Here is a 19433-nt window from a genome sequence, read left to right on the forward strand (position 1 = left end):
TTAATAAATGTCCATATAATTTTGGATTATATGCTCACCACATGCATCAACACAAGTCACTGGTCCAGCAATGAGAGATGGATTGCTGACAGACCCAACTGCATTCTTAGCATAAACTCTGAACTCATAAGACTCATCCTGGGTCAGTCCAGATACAGTGAAACCCATCTCAATGATGTTTGTAAAGTTGGCCTTCACCCATCTGCCGCTGGGTGCCTCCCTCCTTTCTACACTGTAACCAGTAATCTTACTGCCACCATCATATGGAGGCCTCTGCCAGGCCAGACTGACCGAGTTCTTCGTGACTTCGGTGACATGAACATTTGCCGGGGGTTCTGTGTTATTAAAGTGAGAAAGATCAAAGTTTAATAAAGTAACTGCAAAGATTTTCAGTTGTAAGCTCATATAATTAAGGCATAAAACTGCAAAAATTTAATACTTAAAATACTGACCACAGGCATCAATAGCAAGCACTTCTTCTGATGTTTTGCTCATTTTTCCAATACCAGCAGAATTTTCAGCTGCCACCTTGAATTCATAGATAAGACCAGGGCAGATGTTTGTGACACGCCACTGGTCTCCTGGGATTGGGGTCTTATTGATTTTCTGCCAAAGGATGCTGGTCCTCTCTTTCATCTGGAGATGGTATCCAACTACAGGGTTTCCACCATCATTGACTGGCTCATTCCAGCAGACTGTGAGACTCTCTCTAGATACATAGCTAACCCAAGGTGTGGATGGAGGTCCAGGCACAGCTGTTACAGAACACACTCTTGTTAGAATACATTAACAAAGATGCCTTGTTCATAAAACAGAAGAATTGGAATTGAAGATACAGGATAAAGTGGCTTACTGTATGGAAGCTTTATCATGACCGGCTTGCTGTCAATATGATCACTGATGCCATAACGATTCTCAGCCTTAATTCTGAACTGGTACTCCTCTCCTTTAGTCAGCTTAGTCACCTTGATCTCACTTCTGGCAATGGTAGTCGACACCTCTACCCAGGCAGGAGTGCTGGTTTCACGTTTAAGAACAACATAATTCGTAACAGGACTGCCACCATCGTACTCTGGAGGAGTCCATTTCAGACACACTGTGGTCTCTCCAACTTCTCCAATCTGAACTGGACCAACAGGAGGTCCAGGTCTGTCCAGCACAACGAAGATAATGAAAATCTTGGTAGTACCTCCTGCATTTGAGGCTGTGATTTCATATTTGCCAGCATCCACTGAAACACTTTCATTTAGGGTGATGATTAAACTATCTGGAGTTACTTCTGTCAGCAGCCTCTTGGATCCCTTAATGACAATATTGTTCTTGGAAACAGTGACCTTTGGCATGGGCCTGCCAGTTAATGGAATCTCAAAGGTCAGATTGGATCCTGCTCTTACATAAACTGTATTCTTGGGGTAGTTCTTTAGGTCAAACTCTGGAGCCTCTGTTGGAAAAGAAAAATAATAACACAGGACTGTGGTAAGACATGGCAGCTTAGTAAAACAATAATAATGTTTATTATTTCGGAAATACCATAGCTTTTAAAAACTTGCCCATTTATATAAATTAGGATTATTATAATTATTATAATTAGGATTAATTATACATAGACATAGCATGTCAGAAATGTACATTATGTAATATGTGTAATCTGAAAAGTTTAAAGTAAAGACAGCAACAATACCGTGTATTTCCTTGACAATAACTGGAACGATCATCTCCTTGGGTTCACTAAGTCCAGCATGGTTCTCAGCACGGACTCTGAAAAAGTACTCAGCACCTTCCCTAAGGCTCTTGATTGTGTGAGTCAAGATCCTCACAGTGGCACATTTCACCCATTTGGTCTGTCCTTTCTCCAGGGCATCAATAAGATAACCAGTGACTCTGCTTCCGCCATCATATTCTGGTCTGGTCCAGGCAATAGTAACACTGTCCTTGGTAACATTTGCAACTCCAAGTTTCATAGGTGGACTTGGTACCTCTATAACAGACAGCAGAACAATTTTATTAAGTCCATAATATTGATTTATGATGTTTTTAAAGAAAAAACCTTTACAAATATAAGCACTCAGTGCATATGTTACCTGTGATCTTTGTCCCAGCCTTAGCGTCCTGAGGGACACCCACTCCATACTCATTTTCTCCAATAACTCTGAAATAATAGATAGCTCCCTCCTGTAGGTCTTCCACCTTGTAAGTCAGAGTGTGGCAGTTGCCAGTCACAGACACCCAGGCTTTCTTACTGGCCTCACGTTTTTCAACATGGTAGGCCTTTACTGCATCACCACCATCATTCTCTGGAGGATCCCAAGTGAGGGTTGCAGAATCCCTGGTCACTGAAGTTACTTTAACGTTCACTGGGGGTCCTGGAGAGTCAAGTACTTTGACAACCACAGGCAACGTTGCTTTTCCTAGTGGTGATTCAATTGTGACAGTGTATTCTCCAGAGTCATTTCTAGTTGACTTCTCAATAGTCAATGAAGTGCTGGATTCTGTTGATTCAATGGTTCCTCTGACTTTCAGATCAACACCCTCCTTAGCCCATGTCACTGATGGCAAAGGGTTTCCCTTGAATGGCACATTAAGAGTAAATGCTGTACCATGCTTAACAGAGAGCACTTTACGCATCTCAATGTCAACATCAAATGATGGTTCTGCAGTTCTGTCCTTTGCGGCAGATGGATTTGAATATGGACTACGCACACTGCTGCCAACTTTATTGATTGCTTTAACACAGAATTCATATTCTGCATCTGTCTTCAATCCAGTGATGGTGAATTCTAAGCTCTTTGTAAGAGGGATGGCCTCAACCCATCTTGCTAGTTCTTCAGGTGACTCAAGTACCTCCTCTTCCTCCTCATATTCTTCTTCTTCCTCTGGTTTATGGATGTAGTCTCTGTATTCTACACTGTATCCAAGGATAGGAGCACCACCATCATCTGTTGGTGGTTTCCAGACAATAGACACGGTGTCTTTGGTTGAATTCACAATCTTTGGCTTGGTTGGACGAGAAGGAATGACCAGAGGATCTACTGCTCTGAATGTTGCAGATGGTTCACTCGGTGGACTCAAACCAGCTGCATTTTCAGCATAAACTCGGAAGTCATATTCACAACCCTTGCGGAGTTTAGTTACTACTGTGGTAAATTCAGGAACTGGATCTCTGTTCACACGGACCCAACGCATGCTTGTTTTCTCACGCCGCTCAATCACATATCCAGTAATGGGACTGCCTCCATCATTGGCTGGCTTGCACCAGGTGAGGGTCATTGAGTCTCCAGTTATAGTAGTGACATCAACACTAGCTGGAGCAGTGGCAAAGGTGTATGGATTTGTAACCTTTATAACATCACTCTCCAGAGCTTCACCAACACCATGCTTGTTAATAGCAAGAACCCTAAAGATATAGTCATTGTCCTTGAGCAGACCTGTGACTTTAAAGAATGTTTTTGTGACATCTGCCTTCACCAGTGTCCATGACAGCCGACTGGTCTCACGTTTTTCAACAACATAATGAGTGATGTCTGCACCACCAGATTCCTGAGGTGGACCCCAAGACAGAGTGCACTCTGCTGCTGTGATACCTGTAATCTGAAGTGGTCCTGCTGAGGGTCCTGGCCTATCTAGAATCACACAGTTTATTGGCATGGTAACTGTTCCACCAATATTTTGTAAAGTCAGGGCATACTGTCCAGAATCTCTTCTGATACAATCCTTCATAGTGAGACACGTGCTGGTGTCTGTTGAAACAATTTGAATTCTAGCTCTTAGCTCGATTTCTTTGCCATTCTTGGTCCATGAAATGACAGGAGCAGGACGTCCCGCAAGATCCGCATTAATCTTTAGAGTTTCTCCGGCTTTCACAAACACGGTCTCTCTGAACTTCACATCAATCATGATGCGTGGTGGCTCCACATCATCTTTAATAGTGATGGGACCAGTATTGTCTGATGGTATACTAAACAGTCCAGCTGCATTCTTTGCAATGACACGGAAATCATACTGGCTGTTCTCTGTAAGGCCTGTCACATCATAATGGGTCTCAGGTACATTAGTGAAGTTGCACCTTGTCCATCGTCCTTCTGGAAGGTCTCTGCGTTCAATTGTGTAACCAGAAACCTTTGCTCCACCATCATATTCTGGTTTTTCCCAAGATAAGGAGACTGATGTTCTGGTGATTGCAATGATAATGGGTTTACCTGGAGGGTCACATGGATCTCTTGCTGCTACGGCTTCACAAGCCTTGCTACATTTACCAATACCGGCAATATTTTCAGCATATACACGGTATTCATACATCATGCCCTCTTCAATTCCAGTGACTTTGTACTCTGTATCTTTGATCATTCCTCTGTTCATCTTTGTCCAAAGAATGCTAGAACGCTCCTTCCTCTCCAGGTGGTAGCCCAGAACAGGACTACCACCATCACTAACTGGCTCATTCCAAGTCACCAGCATATAAGACTTGGTGGCCAGTTTCACTATGGGTGTAGAAGGAGGTCCGGGCTGTTTAAAATTGTACTGAGCAGTGATTCCAGGTGAATCCAGATAACTACTCTTTCCATAGCGGTTAACAGCATAAATACGAAACTGATACTCTGCTCCATGTGTAAGGCGGCCAGCTTTGAAAGCTGTTCTAGCAACATTACTTGCTATCATCTGCCATTCCTGTGTGTTTGTGTCTCTCTTCTCCACAATGTAGTTGCTGATGGAGCAGCCACCATCATATTCTGGTGGGGACCAGGAAAGGGAGATGCTGTCTGAAGTCACTGCATCCACCTTAATTCCTTTAGGTGGACCTGGCTTATCAAGGACAATGACTCCAATATCTGCTGTAACAGTTCCTGCTGTGTTTGCCAAAGTCATTTCATACTTCCCAACATGTTCCTTCTTAGCCTCTTTGATAATGATTTTGGATGAGGCTGCAGTGTTTAAGATAGAAACTGATGTGGTTTGCTTCAAAGGAAGGCCATCCTTCTTCCAGGACACAGCGGGCTTTGGTCTGCCTCTTATTGGAACCTCAAAAGTGAGGTCACCTCCAGCCTTCACAGTGTATGTGGTAAACAGCAAGTTGATAGATGGTTCAATAGCAACATCCTTTGCAACCACAGGTAAGCCAAGATCCTTTGGCTCACTCTTCCCCTTCTCATTGATTGCAACAACTCTGAATAAATAAGCTTCATTTGGAGTTAAATTAGGAATAGTTGCTTCCGGTACCTTAACTGTACATGCTGTGCCCCATTTATCCCCACTCTTAGGCTTAAATTCTACATTGTAGCACATTACTTTGCATCCACCATCATGAGCAGGTTTCTCCCAAGCCAGTGACACACTAGTCTTGGTCAAATCTACAAGGGTAACCTTGCTTGGTGGCAAAGGTACCTCAGCTACCTTTACTTCTTTGGTTTCGACCATCTGGCCTTGGCCATATTCATTAACAGCACAGATTCTGAAGTAGAAATTTCCACCTTCTGGCAGGTCTTCTACCTTAAATGAGTTTGCTGTACAGTTGCTGGTGACAGCAGCATAGGCCTTCCTAACAGACTCTCTCTTCTCTATGATGTAGTTTGTGATTTTAGAGCCACCATCAGTAAGTGGAGTATCCCAGGCAAGAGTCACTGAATCCTTCTTTAGCTCCTTCACGGTAAAGTTTTGTGGTGCACTTGGTGTATCCAAAATTCTCACTGCAACAATTGCAGATTTTTTCCCACTACTGTTTTCTAGTGTTAGTGAGTATTTGCCACTGTCAAAGCGATTAACATTGTCAATGACAAGCATGGTGAATGAACGAGTAGTATCAATTACAGCACGCTCTGTAAGGGTACTGTCAACTTTCTCCCATTTTACAGCAGGCTCAGGTCTTCCTCTGATGGTGACAAAGAGGCGTAGAGTCCCACCAGCACGGACAGATAGAACCTTTCTGAGTTCAGCATCAAGTTCTATCTCTGGTGCTTCTGCCCTGTCAGAAGTAACCACTGTGCCATGGACATTAGCAGCCTCCCCCACTCCTTCTGAATTTATTGCATAGACACGGAACTGGTACTCTCCACCCTCCTTCAAGTCTGTTATAGTTAATTTGGTGGCTTGAATGCCACTGGGTGGAGTGAACATTGTCCATTCTTTTTCAACTGGTGCTTCTACTGCTGGTGCTATCTCTGCCTCCTCTGTTGACTCAGGTACCGGTGTATACTCCCTCATTTCAACAATGTATCCCTTGATATAAGCACCGCCATCAAAGTCAGGTTTGCCCCAAGACAGAGAGACAGAGGACTTTGTGTAGTCTGTTACTTTAGGATGGTGCGGAGGCCCAGGTGGTCTTATGGCATCACATGCCCTGTAGAACAGGGACAGCTCACTGAAATCTCCCATTCCAACCTCATTCTCAGCAGCAACACGGAACTCATAGAAGTGATCTGTGCTCAGACCTGTGACTTTAAACTGAGCGTCTGTAAGCTTTTGTCTGTTGCATTTTGTCCACCGTACACTGTCTTTGTCACGTTTTTCAAGATGGTAGCCTTCAATTTCAGCTCCACCAGTCTGTTCAGGAGCTGTCCACGACAAAACTATAGAGTCCTTTGTGATCAGACTGGCTTCTGGAGTTCCAGGAGCGCTAGGAGGCTTGTAAGGATTGCGTGCAATAATGGGTTCACTTTCCAGATAGTCACCAATGCCATATTTGTTCACTGCTCTGACTCTGAAAATGTATTCATCTCCAGGAAGCAAATTTGTTACTTTATGGTACAGACCCTTGATGTCTGATGCAGCCACGGTCCAGGACAACCTGCTAGTCTCTCTCTTCTCCAGCACATAGTGAGTGATACTGGCTCCGCCATCTAGAGCTGGCTCAGACCAGGCAAGAATGCACCTGTCGGCCATGACTCCAGTAATCTTCATGGGTCCAGTGGGTGGACCTGGTTTATCAAGGACTTTAACTGTGATAGGGAACACTTTTGTACCACCCAGATTTTTGAGGATGAGGTCATAGTGGCCACTATCAAGCTTGGTTACATCCTTAATCGTCATTGCTGCACGTTTCTGTGTAGTTTTCACTTCGATGCGCAAAGCTTTGTCCATTTCCTTGCCCTCTTTCAGCCAGAGCACCTCAGGAATTGGTTTTCCATAGATGTCTGCATCCAGAAGCAGATTTTCTCCAGCATTTACAACAATAACATCTTTGTATTTAGGATCCATTGAGGCCCTTGGTGGTTCAATTTCATCAGTAGCAGTAATAGGTCCAGAGCTGTCAGATGGCTCGCTAAAGATGCCAGCTGCATTTCTTGCAATAACTCTAAATTCATATTGCTCATTTTCTGTTAGACCAGTGACAGTGTACTCAGTCTCAACTATATTGGTAAAGTTAGCTCTTACCCAGCGTCCATCAGGAGAGGCGAGGTCTTTCCTTTCCACAATATATCCATTCACTTTGCTACCACCATCATACTGAGGCTTAGTCCACTGAATCCTGATCTGGTTCTTAGAAATAGATACAGCTTCTGGGGTACCAGGAGGATCACATGGGTCGCGAGCAACAAAGGACTCGGATACTTTACTGCATCGGCCAATGCCAACAATATTTTCAGCATAAACTCTAAATTCATATCCAATACCCTCCTCAAGGTTAACGATCTTGAATTGTGTGTCTGTAATGAGAGTCTTGTTCAGTTTGCTCCATAGAATGCTGCTTCTTTCCTTGCTTTCCAAATGGTAGCCAATAACTGCACTTCCACCATCATTGACTGGCTCATTCCATTCAATGATCATCATTTCTTTAGTTGCATATTTCACATGTGGTGTTCCTGGAGGACCCGGTGGTTTGAATGGATATTGCACCACAATGGCCTTGGAATCCAGAGGCGCACCCTTTCCATATCTATTTTCAGCTATGATTCTGAACTGATATTCTGAACCTGTCTTCAGCTTGCTGACCTTAAAAGCCGTTCTAGCTAGCTGAGTGGTGACTGTTTGCCATGTTGTACTGGTTGTGTCTCTCTTTTCTACTATGTAATTCTTTACTTGGCATCCACCGGTGTACTCTGGGGGGTCCCAGGAGAGGTGGACAAAGGTGTTGCTCACTTCAGCAATCTTGACTGGCCCTTTTGGTGGACCAGGCTTGTCGAGGATAATGACAGATACATCCTCTGCGGTTGTTCCAGTGGTGTTGGCTGCTGTAATTGTGTATTTGCCAAAGTCCTCCTTGCATGCCTCAGTAATTTCTATTCCCGTTGTTGTTTTAGTGGATATTATATTCATTCTTGATGTCACCTTCAAAGGCTGACCATCCTTGGCCCAGGTGACTTTAGGTTTTGGCTTGCCAAGAACAGGAAAATCTAACTTTAGATCCTTTCCAGCTAATACACTGTAAGTGTTGAATGGAATTTTGATGCTGGGCTCCATGGTCATGTCAGTGGCAATCACAGGTGCAGCAAGTGCTTTTGGCTCACTCTTTCCCTTTTCATTGTAAGCAATGATGCGGAATAGGTATTCTGTTCCAGCTGTAAGGCCTGTGACAGTACCTTCACATGTTTTTGTATTTGTTGCAACTCCCCACTTATCTGTACCCTTAGGTTGCATCTCAATTAGATAGCCAGCAATTCTGCTCCCTCCATCCTGCTCAGGTTTCTCCCAGGCCAGTGAGACACTGGATTTAGTGACATCATTGAGGAAGATCTTTCCAACAGGCAGTGGTACTTCAGAGGCCTTGGAGGCAGTCTTTGTTTCCACAGCCGGCCCAATTCCATATTCATTCTCAGCCATGACTCTAAAGTAGTACATAGCACCTTCAATCAAGTTCTCAACTTTGAATGTTGTTTTGGTGCATTTTGTGGACACATTTGCATATGCCTTTCTTGTTGATTCACGTTTGTCAATGACATAGTTCTTGATTTTGGCACCTCCATCAATCAATGGAGCATCCCAAGCAAGAGTGACAGAGTCCTTTCTGATTTCTTTAACAACAAGGTTCTGTGGGGCCCCAGGGGCATCCAGAATTTTAACTGAAATAACCTCAGACACAGTGCCACTGCTGTTAGTCAGTGTGAGGGTGTATTTTCCTGAGTCACTTCTGTCACATGAGTCAATAGACAACTGTGTGAAATTATGAGCTTTCTCGACCACTGGTTTTTCAGTCAGGTTTCCATCATCCTTAGTCCACTTTATCTCAGGTGTTGGTCTGCCCTTAAATGGAATATTGATTCTAACAGAGCCGCCTGCTTTCAGTACAATGCCCTTCCTCAGCTCAGAGTCAAGGTGGATCTCAGGTGGTTCGACCCTTTCTTCAGGCTTAGCTGTTCCAGACAGAACTGCCGGCTCGCCAACTCCCAATTTGTTCAGAGCACACACTTGAATCTTGTACTCCTGACCCTCAGTAAGCTTTGTAATTTCATATTTGTTGACACGCAGGCCAGTTGGAGGAGTGACCATGGTCCATTCTTCCTCTTCAGCCTTGCAGACTTCAACAATATATCCTTGAATGACACTGCCACCATCAGACAGAGGTTTACCCCATGACACAGTAATAGAAGTCTTTGTTGAGTCAATCACATGCACATATCCTGGGGCTCCAGGTTTGTACTTGGGATCACAGGCCTTGTAGTATGAACTTGCAAGGCTTGGCTCTCCCACTCCAACTATGTTCTCAGCAGCCACTCGGAATTCATACTCATGGCCTGTGGTCAAGCCTGTAACTCTAAATGAGAGATCAGTGACCTTCTGTCTGTTGCATCTGGTCCATTTGATCCCGGTTCTATCCTTTTTCTCAATTATGTAATTTGTAATTTCACTGCCACCATCAGTCTCAGGGGCAGACCAAGAGATGGTCATACCATCATGGGCAATGTTAGATACATCCTCAATGTGAGGTGGACCAGGGAGAACAAATGGAGTTTTCATTATTACTGCACCAGACTCCAGTGGCTCACTTACACCATGACTATTAACTGCCATTACACGGAACATATACTCGTCACCTTCCAGTAATTTGGTAACTTTGTAGCATGTGGTGCCACAGTTGCTAGAAACAACAGTCCAAGCTAGACGACTTGTCTCCCTTCTTTCAATGATGTAATGTGTAATAGGACTACCTCCATCATGTAGAGGGGGGTGCCATACCAGTGTGCATCTATCTTCAGCGACTCCAGTGACATGGAGTGGTCCTTCACATGGGCTAGGTTTATCCAGTACTAAAACCTTAAATTGAACAGTCTCACTACCGGCTTCATTTTTCAGCTGGAGTGTATAAGTTCCACCATCAACTCTAATGGAGTCTTTAATGACAATCATTGCATGGTTTTCTGTGTTTCTGATCTCTAGTCGAAGTGTGTTTTCAACTGGTTTGTCATCTTTGAACCACTGGATTGTTGGCAGCGGCTTGCCACGTACATCAGCATCTAGCTTGAATGTCTCTCCAGCATTGACAATAATGGTCTTGGTGAATGCAGGATCAATGGAGAATTTGGGTGCCTCCACAGCATCACTTGCAGTTATAGGTCCACTGTTATATGATGGTTTGCTGACAGTGCCAACAGCATTTTTAGCAATGACTCTAAAGTCATACTGTGCATTTTCAGTCAGACCAGTCACTGTAAACTGGGTCTCAATCACATTAGTAAAATTTGCCTTTACCCACCTGCCCTCGGGCAGATCACGCTTTTCCACAATATAGCCAGTGATATTGCTTCCACCATCATATTCTGGTTTAGTCCACTGAATGACAATGGTGTCTTTGGTCACATGGATGGCCTCTGGTATTCCAGGAGGATCACATGGATCACGGGCAACACATCCCTCTGAGACTTTGCTGCTCCTTCCAATTCCAACAATATTTTCAGCATAAACCCTGTATTCATATTCAACACCCTCCTCCAAGGGGTAACTCTTGAAACTTGTCTCGTGGATGAGAGTCTTGTTGATCTTGACCCAGAGAATACTATTCCTCTCTTTCCTTTCAAGATGGTAGCCAAGAACAGGACTGCCTCCATCTGTGACAGGTTCATGCCACTCAACAATTTGGTGGTCCCTAGAGAGAGAAGAGATGAAAGGAGTGCCTGGAGGGCCTGGTTCTCTGTATGGGTACTGAGCAACTACAGCAGATGAATCCAGACCATGGCTTTTACCATAACGGTTCTGGGCAATGATCCTGAACTGGTACTCAGCTCCAGTCTTTAGTCTAGGTACTTTTATGGTGGTTCTGGCCCAGTTGATACTAACATTCTCCCATGTTGTAGTAGTCGTATCTCTTTTCTGTACAACGTAGTTTGAAATTTGGCATCCACCATTGTGTTTTGGTGGGTCCCATGATATAGTGACACTCTGTGTTGTGATTTCATCAAATCTCACAGGGCCACATGGAGGGCCAGGTTTGTCAAGTACAATGACTTCAATTGTTGTGTCCTTCTTTCCAGCTGAGTTGGCAACATTTATGCTGTACATACCACCATCATCGCCTGCTGCCTCTTTTATGCTTAGTGTTGTATGTGTTGGTGTATTGACAATATGGACTCTTGTAGTAAACTTCAACGGAGCGCCATCTTTAGTCCATGTGATGGTAGGTTTAGGACGTCCAAAGATAGGAATGTCAATGTTAATGTCTTTGCCCACATGAACACTGTAGCTGCTGAATTCTGGACGGACATCTGGCTCAAAGACCAAGTTTTTGGTCATCACTGGCCCGGAAAGGACTTTGGGATCACTCTTCCCTTTATCATTGACAGCTGTAATTCTGAAAAGATACTCCTCTCCTGGGTTCAAATTGGAGACTGTTGCTTCCATTGTCTTAAAAGTGTTTACAGCAGACCATTTCTCTTGACCCTTCAGCTGCACCTCAAGCAAGTACTGCATGATCCTGCTACCACCATCATACTCTGGCCTCTCCCAGGCCAGAGAGATGCTTGTTTTTGTCTGATCTGTAACAATTAAACTCTTTGGAGCCTGGGGCACTTCTGAGACCTTAAGAGGATCAACAGTTACTGCAGGCAGACCAACACCATAAGCATTCTCTGCAAGTACACGGAAGTAGTAACTGCAGCCCTCCTGGAGTGGTTCGATCTGCCATGAAAGAGCATGACAATTTGTGACAACAGCTGCAAATGTTTTGCGTGTGCTTTCTCTTTTTTCAACAATGTAGTTTTTGATCTTGGATCCACCATCCAACAGAGGTGGTTCCCATTCCAATGTTACTGACTGGTTTGTAATTTCTTTCACTTTAAGATTAACAGGAGCACTAGGTGTGTCAAGGACGCGGACAACAACCAATGCAGATTTGGTTCCACTGGAATTCTCTGCAGAGACTGTGTATTTTCCACTGTCATTTCTGCTCATTTTATCAATCACAAGCAATGTATAACTGCTGGTTATCTCAACCTGAGCACTCTCTTTAAGGGGAGCTTCATCTTTGTCCCACTTTATAGTAGGTGTGGGCCTGCCTTTGATAGGAATGAAGAGTCTTAGGGACGCACCAGCTTTAATGGTAACAATTTTTCTTAGTTCTGGGTCAATGTCAAGGTCTGGCTCATCTGCTCTGTCCGTAGCAACAACAATTCCAGCAACATCAGCATGCTCACCAACTCCTACTTTGTTGATTGCATATACTCTAAACTTGTATGCCTGGTTTTCTTTCAGATTTGCAACTTCAAACTTAGTCTTCTTAACACCTGTAGCTGGTGTGCACATTATCCATTCTTCAACAACTGTGTCTGTGGCAGCTCCTTCAGCAGCAGGTGCTTCAGCAGTAGTAGTGCAGCACTCAACAATGTATCCCTGAATCTCACAGCCTCCATCAGAAATGGGTTTTCCCCATGACAGGAATACTGATGTTCTTGTAGTGTCTGTAACTCTTGGGTTATGTGGTGGGCCAGGCCTAAAGATAGGATCAAGAGCTTTGTAGAAAACAGTTGGGGAGCTTGGCTCACCAACACCAACAGAATTCTCAGCTGCAACTCTGAATTCATAATTGTGGCTTTCCAAAAGTCCTTTGACCTTAAAACTCAAATCAGTGACTGTTTGCCTATTGCACCTAGTCCATCTTACGCCTTCTTTGTCATGCTTCTCAATTATGTATCCAGTTACAGGACTGCCACCATCTTCAGAAGGAGCCTCCCAGGTAAGCACCATTGAATCCTTTTTAATATTTGAAACTTCTAAGTTCTTGGGCGATCCAGGTAGCATGTATGGATCCTTGATTATGACAGCAGGAGATTCAAGTGGTGCGCCTACTCCAAATTGGTTGACAGCACGGACTCTGAAGATGTACTCATTTCCCTCCAGGAGCTTAGTAACTTTTAGACAAATGTTCTCCACTTTTTGTTCAACTACAGTCCAGATTAGTCTGCTTGTCTCTCTTCTCTCCACAATGTAGTGACAGATCTTGCTGCCACCATCCTGCAATGGTGGTTTCCATGCAAGGCAGCATCTGTCTTTGGTTATTCCTGTGACAACAAGAGGCCCTTGTGGTTCTCCAGGTTTATCTAGAACAACAACATTGACCTGTACAGTCTTTTCTCCTCCAGGATTTTTCAGTAGCAAAATGTATTGCCCTCCATCAGACAGTTTAGCTTCTTTGACAGATATAAAAGCTTTGGTGGGTGTGTTCTTGATTTCCCTGTGAATTGTGTTGCCTAGTTCCTGCTCTCCCTTCATCCAGTGGATAGAGGGCAGTGGTTTTCCATGAACATCTGCATCAATTTTGAAGTTGTCGCCAGCACTGACCACAATATTCTGTGTATACTCTGGGTCAATGCTTATGCGCGGTGGCTCAATCTCATCTCTGGCAGTAATTGGACCAGTGCTGTAAGAAGGAATACTGAAAACACCAGCAGCATTTCTGGCAATGACACGAAACTCATACTGATTGCCCTCCACAAGTCCACTTGCTAAATATTCCGTCTCAATTACATTAGTAAAATTAGCCTTCAACCAACGACCCTCTGGAAGCTCCTTCTTTTCCACAATGTAGCCTGTAACCTTTGCACCACCATCATACTCAGGTTTGGTCCAAACAATAGTCACTGAGTCCTTAGTAATCTTTATTGCCTCTGGGGTGCCAGGTGGATCACAAGGATCTCTAGCAATATAGCCCTCCGACACTTTACTTGCTTTGCCTATTCCAACTATGTTTTCAGCATACACTCTGTATTCATACTCCATTCCTGGTTCTAGACCAGTGGTCTTAAAGGTTTGGTCTGTAATAAGAGATTTGTTTAGTTTGACCCAAAGGATGCTGTTCCTCTCTTTACGTTCAAGGTGGTAGCCCAAGATAGAACTTCCACCATCAATGACAGGTTCATTCCAGGTGACCACCATGCTATCTTTGGTGCAGACTGCAATGGATGGTGTACCTGGAGGGCCTGGGAGTTTATATGGGTATTGAGCCAAAATGCATGGTGATAGAAGAGCTGGACCTTTTCCATATCTGTTTTCTGCAGTAATTCTAAACTGATACTCAGAACCTGTTTTCAGCCTGCCTGCCTTAATTTTGGTCCTTGCTAGGTTGGAAGATACAACCATCCAGGCAGTTGTAGATGTGTCTCTCTTTTCTACAATATAGCTTTTGATGGTGCAACCACCATCATACTCTGGTGGATTCCAGGAGATGGTTACACTGTCAGAAGTGACTTCCTCTACCTTAACTGGACCACCTGGTTGGCCAGGTTTGTCAAGAACAACAATGCCAATATCTGCTTTAGTCTCTCCTGCTGTGTTGGTAAGAGTAATAATGTAGTGTCCAACATCATCTTTAGTAGCTTCTTTTATAGTGAGGTTCAGCATTGTGTCTGTAGCACCAAAGTTTACTCTGCTAGTTCTCTTAAGAGGGAGACCATCCTTTACCCATGAAACTGTTGCTTTGGGGCGTGCAATATAAGGAACCTCCACTTTCAAGTCTTCTCCTGCCAACACAGTAAATGTGTTGAACAACATTTTGACAGCAGGTGCAATAACAAGGTCTTTTACAATCACAGGGACTCCAATCTGACGTGGATCACTTGTTCCTTTTTCATTTCTTGCAGCAACACGGAACATATATTCTTCACCTGCATTTAGTCCACTAATAGTAGCTTCTGTTTCTTTTACGATCAGTGCTTGGGTCCACTTGTCAGCACCCTTAGGCAGGATCTCAACAACATAACAGCCCACTCTACTGCCACCATCATGCTCTGGCTTCTCCCAGGAGAGAGTGACACTGTTTTTGGTAACATCCTTAAGAGTGATTTTGCCAGGAGGCTGTGGTTTCTCTGACACCTTAACTGATTCACCAGTCTCAATGGGCAAGCCGATGCCATACTCATTCTCCGCTAAAACTCTAAAGTAATAGTTGCATCCTTCCAGGAGCTGGTCAACAGTGAAGGTGGTTTGATAGCAGAGAGCATTGACTGTGGCATATGCTTTTCTTGTAGACTCACGTTTTTCAACAACATAATTCTTAATTTTAACTCCACCATCATTCACTGGTGGATCCCAAGTCAGAGTCACAGCATCCTTTGTCACAGCAGTAATTTTCAGATTCTGTGGGGCACTTGGTGTATCAAGCACTCTGACTTGTACTGTAACTGTCTTGGAGCCAGAGCTGTTCTCAACAGTAAGATTATACTTTCCACTGTCAAATCGGTTGACATTTTCAATTATCAGTGATGTGTATGATGTTGTGCTGTCAATGATTGCCCTCTCAACTGGTTCCCCATCTCCTTTGGTCCATTTTACCTGAGGGGGTGGTCTGCCTCTGATAGGCACAAACAGTCTAAGTGAACAGCAAGCTCTAAGCCTGACAACTGACCGAAGTTCCGCATCCAAATCAATCTCAGGAGGGAGAAGCCTGTCCTCTGCCTTTGGATTACCAGGTACAGATGCTGCCTCTCCAATTCCTTCACTATTGACAGCAGAGATGTGAATCTTGTACTCTTGATTCTCCTTCAGGTTAACAATGGTGAATGAGGTAGCAGGAAGACCTTCCTTGGGTGTCACAATGGTCCATTCCTCTTCTTCCTTCTTTTCAGATGGGATACATGTTTCTACAATGTAGCCCATTATTTCACAGCCACCATCAAATGCAGGTTTGTTCCAAGCCACAGTAATTGAAGACTTGGTTGTATCCAAGATTCTGGGGTTGCATGGAGCTTCAGGCTTGTATAGTCCATCAGTAGCCTTGTAGAATGGACTAGACACACTTGGTACACTCAATCCGGCAGCATTCTCAGCAATAATTCTGAATTCATATTCATGTCCAACAACAAGACCTGTTGCCTTGAACTGCAGATCTTTGACTTTCCTCTTGTTACACTTGACCCAACGGAGGCCCATTCTATCTTTTCTTTCAATATGGTAGGTGGTGATGGGAGTTCCACCATCACTCTTAGGTGCTTGCCACATGACAACCATTGAGTCTTTAGTGATAGCTGTCACCTCAGCATTCTCAGGAGGATCTGGAATCACATATGGGTTGTCTGCAATAGTGGGTTGTGATTCAAGCGATTCGCCAATTCCATATTTGTTCACTGCCATTACTCTAAAAATGTATTCGTTTCCTTTGAGCAGCTTAGTAACCTTGTATTGTGTATCTTGGAGGTCTGAAACAACACTGGTCCAAACCAGTCTGCTTGATTCACGCTTCTCAATCACATATCCTTCAATCTTGGAACCACCATCATCTGCAGGTGGAGCCCAGGAGAGTGCACAGTTCTCAGCTGTGACATCAGTTACCTTAAGAGGTCCAACTGGTGGTCCTGGTCTGTCAAGCACTTTAACATTAAAAATGTGCTTTGCAAATCCACCAACATTAGTGGCAGTCAAAATGAATTCACCTCCATCTGGCCTTATAGAGTCCTTGTTGGTTAGAGTAGTTGTCAGTTCAGTGAACCTAACTTCCAGTTTCATTGTATTCTCAACCTCCTTTCCATTTTTGGTCCAAACCATAGATGGTGTTGGTTGACCAGCAATATCAGCTTCAAGCTTGAATGACTCTCCTGCCTTTAGTAGAACAACATCCCTAAAGATGGCATCTACCATAATGCGTGGTTCGATAATGTCATCTTTGCAGATAATAGGATCTGAAGGCTCAGAAGGTATGCTCACTGCACCTGCTGAGTTTCTGGCTATGATACGGAACTCATATGAGGCATCTTGAGTTAGTCCACTAACAGTGAACGTTGTTTCAATTATGTTGGTAAAGTTGGCTCTCATCCAGCGACCAGCAGGCAGTTCTCTCTTCTCCACAATGTAGCCGGTGATTTTGAACCCACCATCATACTCAGGCTTTGTCCACTGAATAGTAATGGCATTCTTGTTGACAGATATTGGCACAGGCTGACCTGGTGGGTCAACAGGGTCCAAGGCCAATATCGGTTCTGAGGCCTTGCTGGGTTTACCAATTCCAGCCATGTTTTCAGCCATGACACGAAACTCATAAGCAACTCCATCTTCAAGTCCAGAGGATTTAAAGATATTTCCTTTTACAAGACCCTTGCTAATCCTATACCACATTATGCTGGTTCTTTCTTTCCTCTCAACATGGTAGCCAATGACTTCATTTCCACCATCATTCACAGGCTCATTCCAGCCAATTGTTATTGAGTTTTTGGTAAATGCAACAACGTTAGGAGTACCTGGAGGACCAGGGACTTTGAATGGATAGGCAGCCACCACTGTCTCTGAAGTAATAGGAGGTCCAACACCATATCTGTTCTTAGCCTTTATTCTGAACTGATACTCTGATCCAGTAGTTAACCGGATGGCTTTAAACATTGTGCGGATGACGGTAGACGACAACTCAGTCCATGTTTGAGAAGTGGTGTCTCGTATTTCAATGACATAGTTGTTGATGGGAACCCCTCCATCATTCTCGGGAGCGTCCCATGAAAAGATACAATAAGTACGAGATATTTCCACAATCTTAACGGGTCCTTTGGGTGGACCAGGTACATCATGAACTTTCAGAGTGATGCTGTCTGTCACAGATCCAACAATGTTCTTTCCTGTCATGGTGTATACACCACTGTCAGCTCTGGTGCACTCACTGATGCTGATAATGACTGTAGCAGCAGTCGTTTCTACATTGGTCCTCTGTGTGAGTTTCAGGGCTGCGCCATCCTTCTGCCAAGAGACAGTTGGTCTAGGACGTCCCATAACTGGAATTTCAACCTTGATATCATCTCCTGCCTTGGCAATAACAGTCTTGTGACAAACTCCACGCAGGTCAAACTCTGGCAAAGAAGTAGAGTCCTTGACAACAATGGGTTTGCTCTCCTTTGGAATACTCCTACCTGAGTGATTGACAGCCATTACATGGAAAATGTACTCCTCATTCTCATTGAGATTCTTCACAGTGAAATCCATGTTCTTGACCGTCGTAATATGAGACCACTGATCAGTTCCCTTCTTCTGGGCTTCCAGGACATATCCTGTAATTCTGCTTCCACCGTCGTGCTTAGGTTTGGTCCAAGCCAGGCTGATAGAGTTCTTGGTGATATCAGTAGGAATAATGCTCTCTGGAGAGCTTGGTGTCTGGGATGCACGAATTGGATCAGAAGTTTCAACCGCCTCACCGATACCATACTCATTCTCAGCAGACACTCTGAAATAGTACTCACAACCTTCACCCAGGTCACAAATTCTGACTGAAGTAGTTGGGCACTTTGTAACAACAGTAGCAAAAGCCTTGCGTGTTGATTCTCTTTTCTCAATGATATAGTTTGTGATCTTTGCACCACCATCAATGAGAGGCATTTCCCACTGAAGCGTAATGCTTTCTTTGTCAATCTTGATTGGTTTTAGGTTAAGCGGAGGCCCAGGTGAATCCAGAACTCTCACGTGTATGTCAGCACTCTTCTTTCCAGCTGAGTTTTCGAGGGTAAGCTCATATTTGCCTGCATCAATTCTTGAACTCTCAGGAATGATCAGCATCGTAAATGATTCAGTGCTGTCAATGACTGCACGTGGAACAGGTCCGCCTTCCTTGGTCCAGGTGACAGTAGGTGTAGGACGTCCCTTGATTGGCACAAAAAGGCGAATGGAGCAGCCAGCTCTGACAACAAGAGTTCTTCTGAGCTCAACATCAAGCTCCATTCCAGGTTCAGCTGCATGCTCCACAATCTCAGTGAATTCCTTAGTTTCGGCAGGTTCTCCCACTCCTTTAGCATTCACAGCACTAATTCTGAAGCAGTATTTTGCACCAGTGTCTAGTTCAGGAACAACAAATTCTGTGATCCTAAGTGGAGATGATGGGGTATCCTTAACCCATTCTTCTGTTCCTTCTTTTTTGTGCTCAATGACATATCCAGTAACTTCCAGTCCACCATTATGAAGAGGTTTTCCCCAGTTCAGAGTGGCAGTGGTTTTGGTTGTGTCTGTAACTCTTGGATTGACTGGAGGTCCAGGTGGATCTATAAGATATAAAAGAGGAAATTATTATTATTATAATTAATAAAATAAATCTAGAATTTTACACAAAACAA

General features: G+C 44.0%; 1 protein-coding gene across 1 annotated transcript in view; it reads right to left on the reverse strand.

The window, feature by feature from the left end:
- Positions 1-19433, reverse strand: part of LOC113007498 (titin-like) — a 175495-nt gene that overhangs the window by 26205 nt on the left and 129857 nt on the right. Inside the window, exons 202-206 of the mRNA XM_080290769.1 lie at positions 2082-19361; positions 1682-1978; positions 854-1441; positions 453-755; positions 39-335 (exon numbers count right to left, since the gene is read on the reverse strand). Of these exons, the coding sequence (XP_080146895.1) occupies positions 39-335; positions 453-755; positions 854-1441; positions 1682-1978; positions 2082-19361 (18765 nt within the window). The remainder of the gene's footprint in view (positions 1-38; positions 336-452; positions 756-853; positions 1442-1681; positions 1979-2081; positions 19362-19433) is intronic.

Source organism: Astatotilapia calliptera, chromosome 16, assembly GCF_964374335.1.
Source record: "Astatotilapia calliptera chromosome 16, fAstCal68.1, whole genome shotgun sequence".
Classification (NCBI taxonomy): Eukaryota; Metazoa; Chordata; class Actinopteri; order Cichliformes; family Cichlidae; genus Astatotilapia; species Astatotilapia calliptera.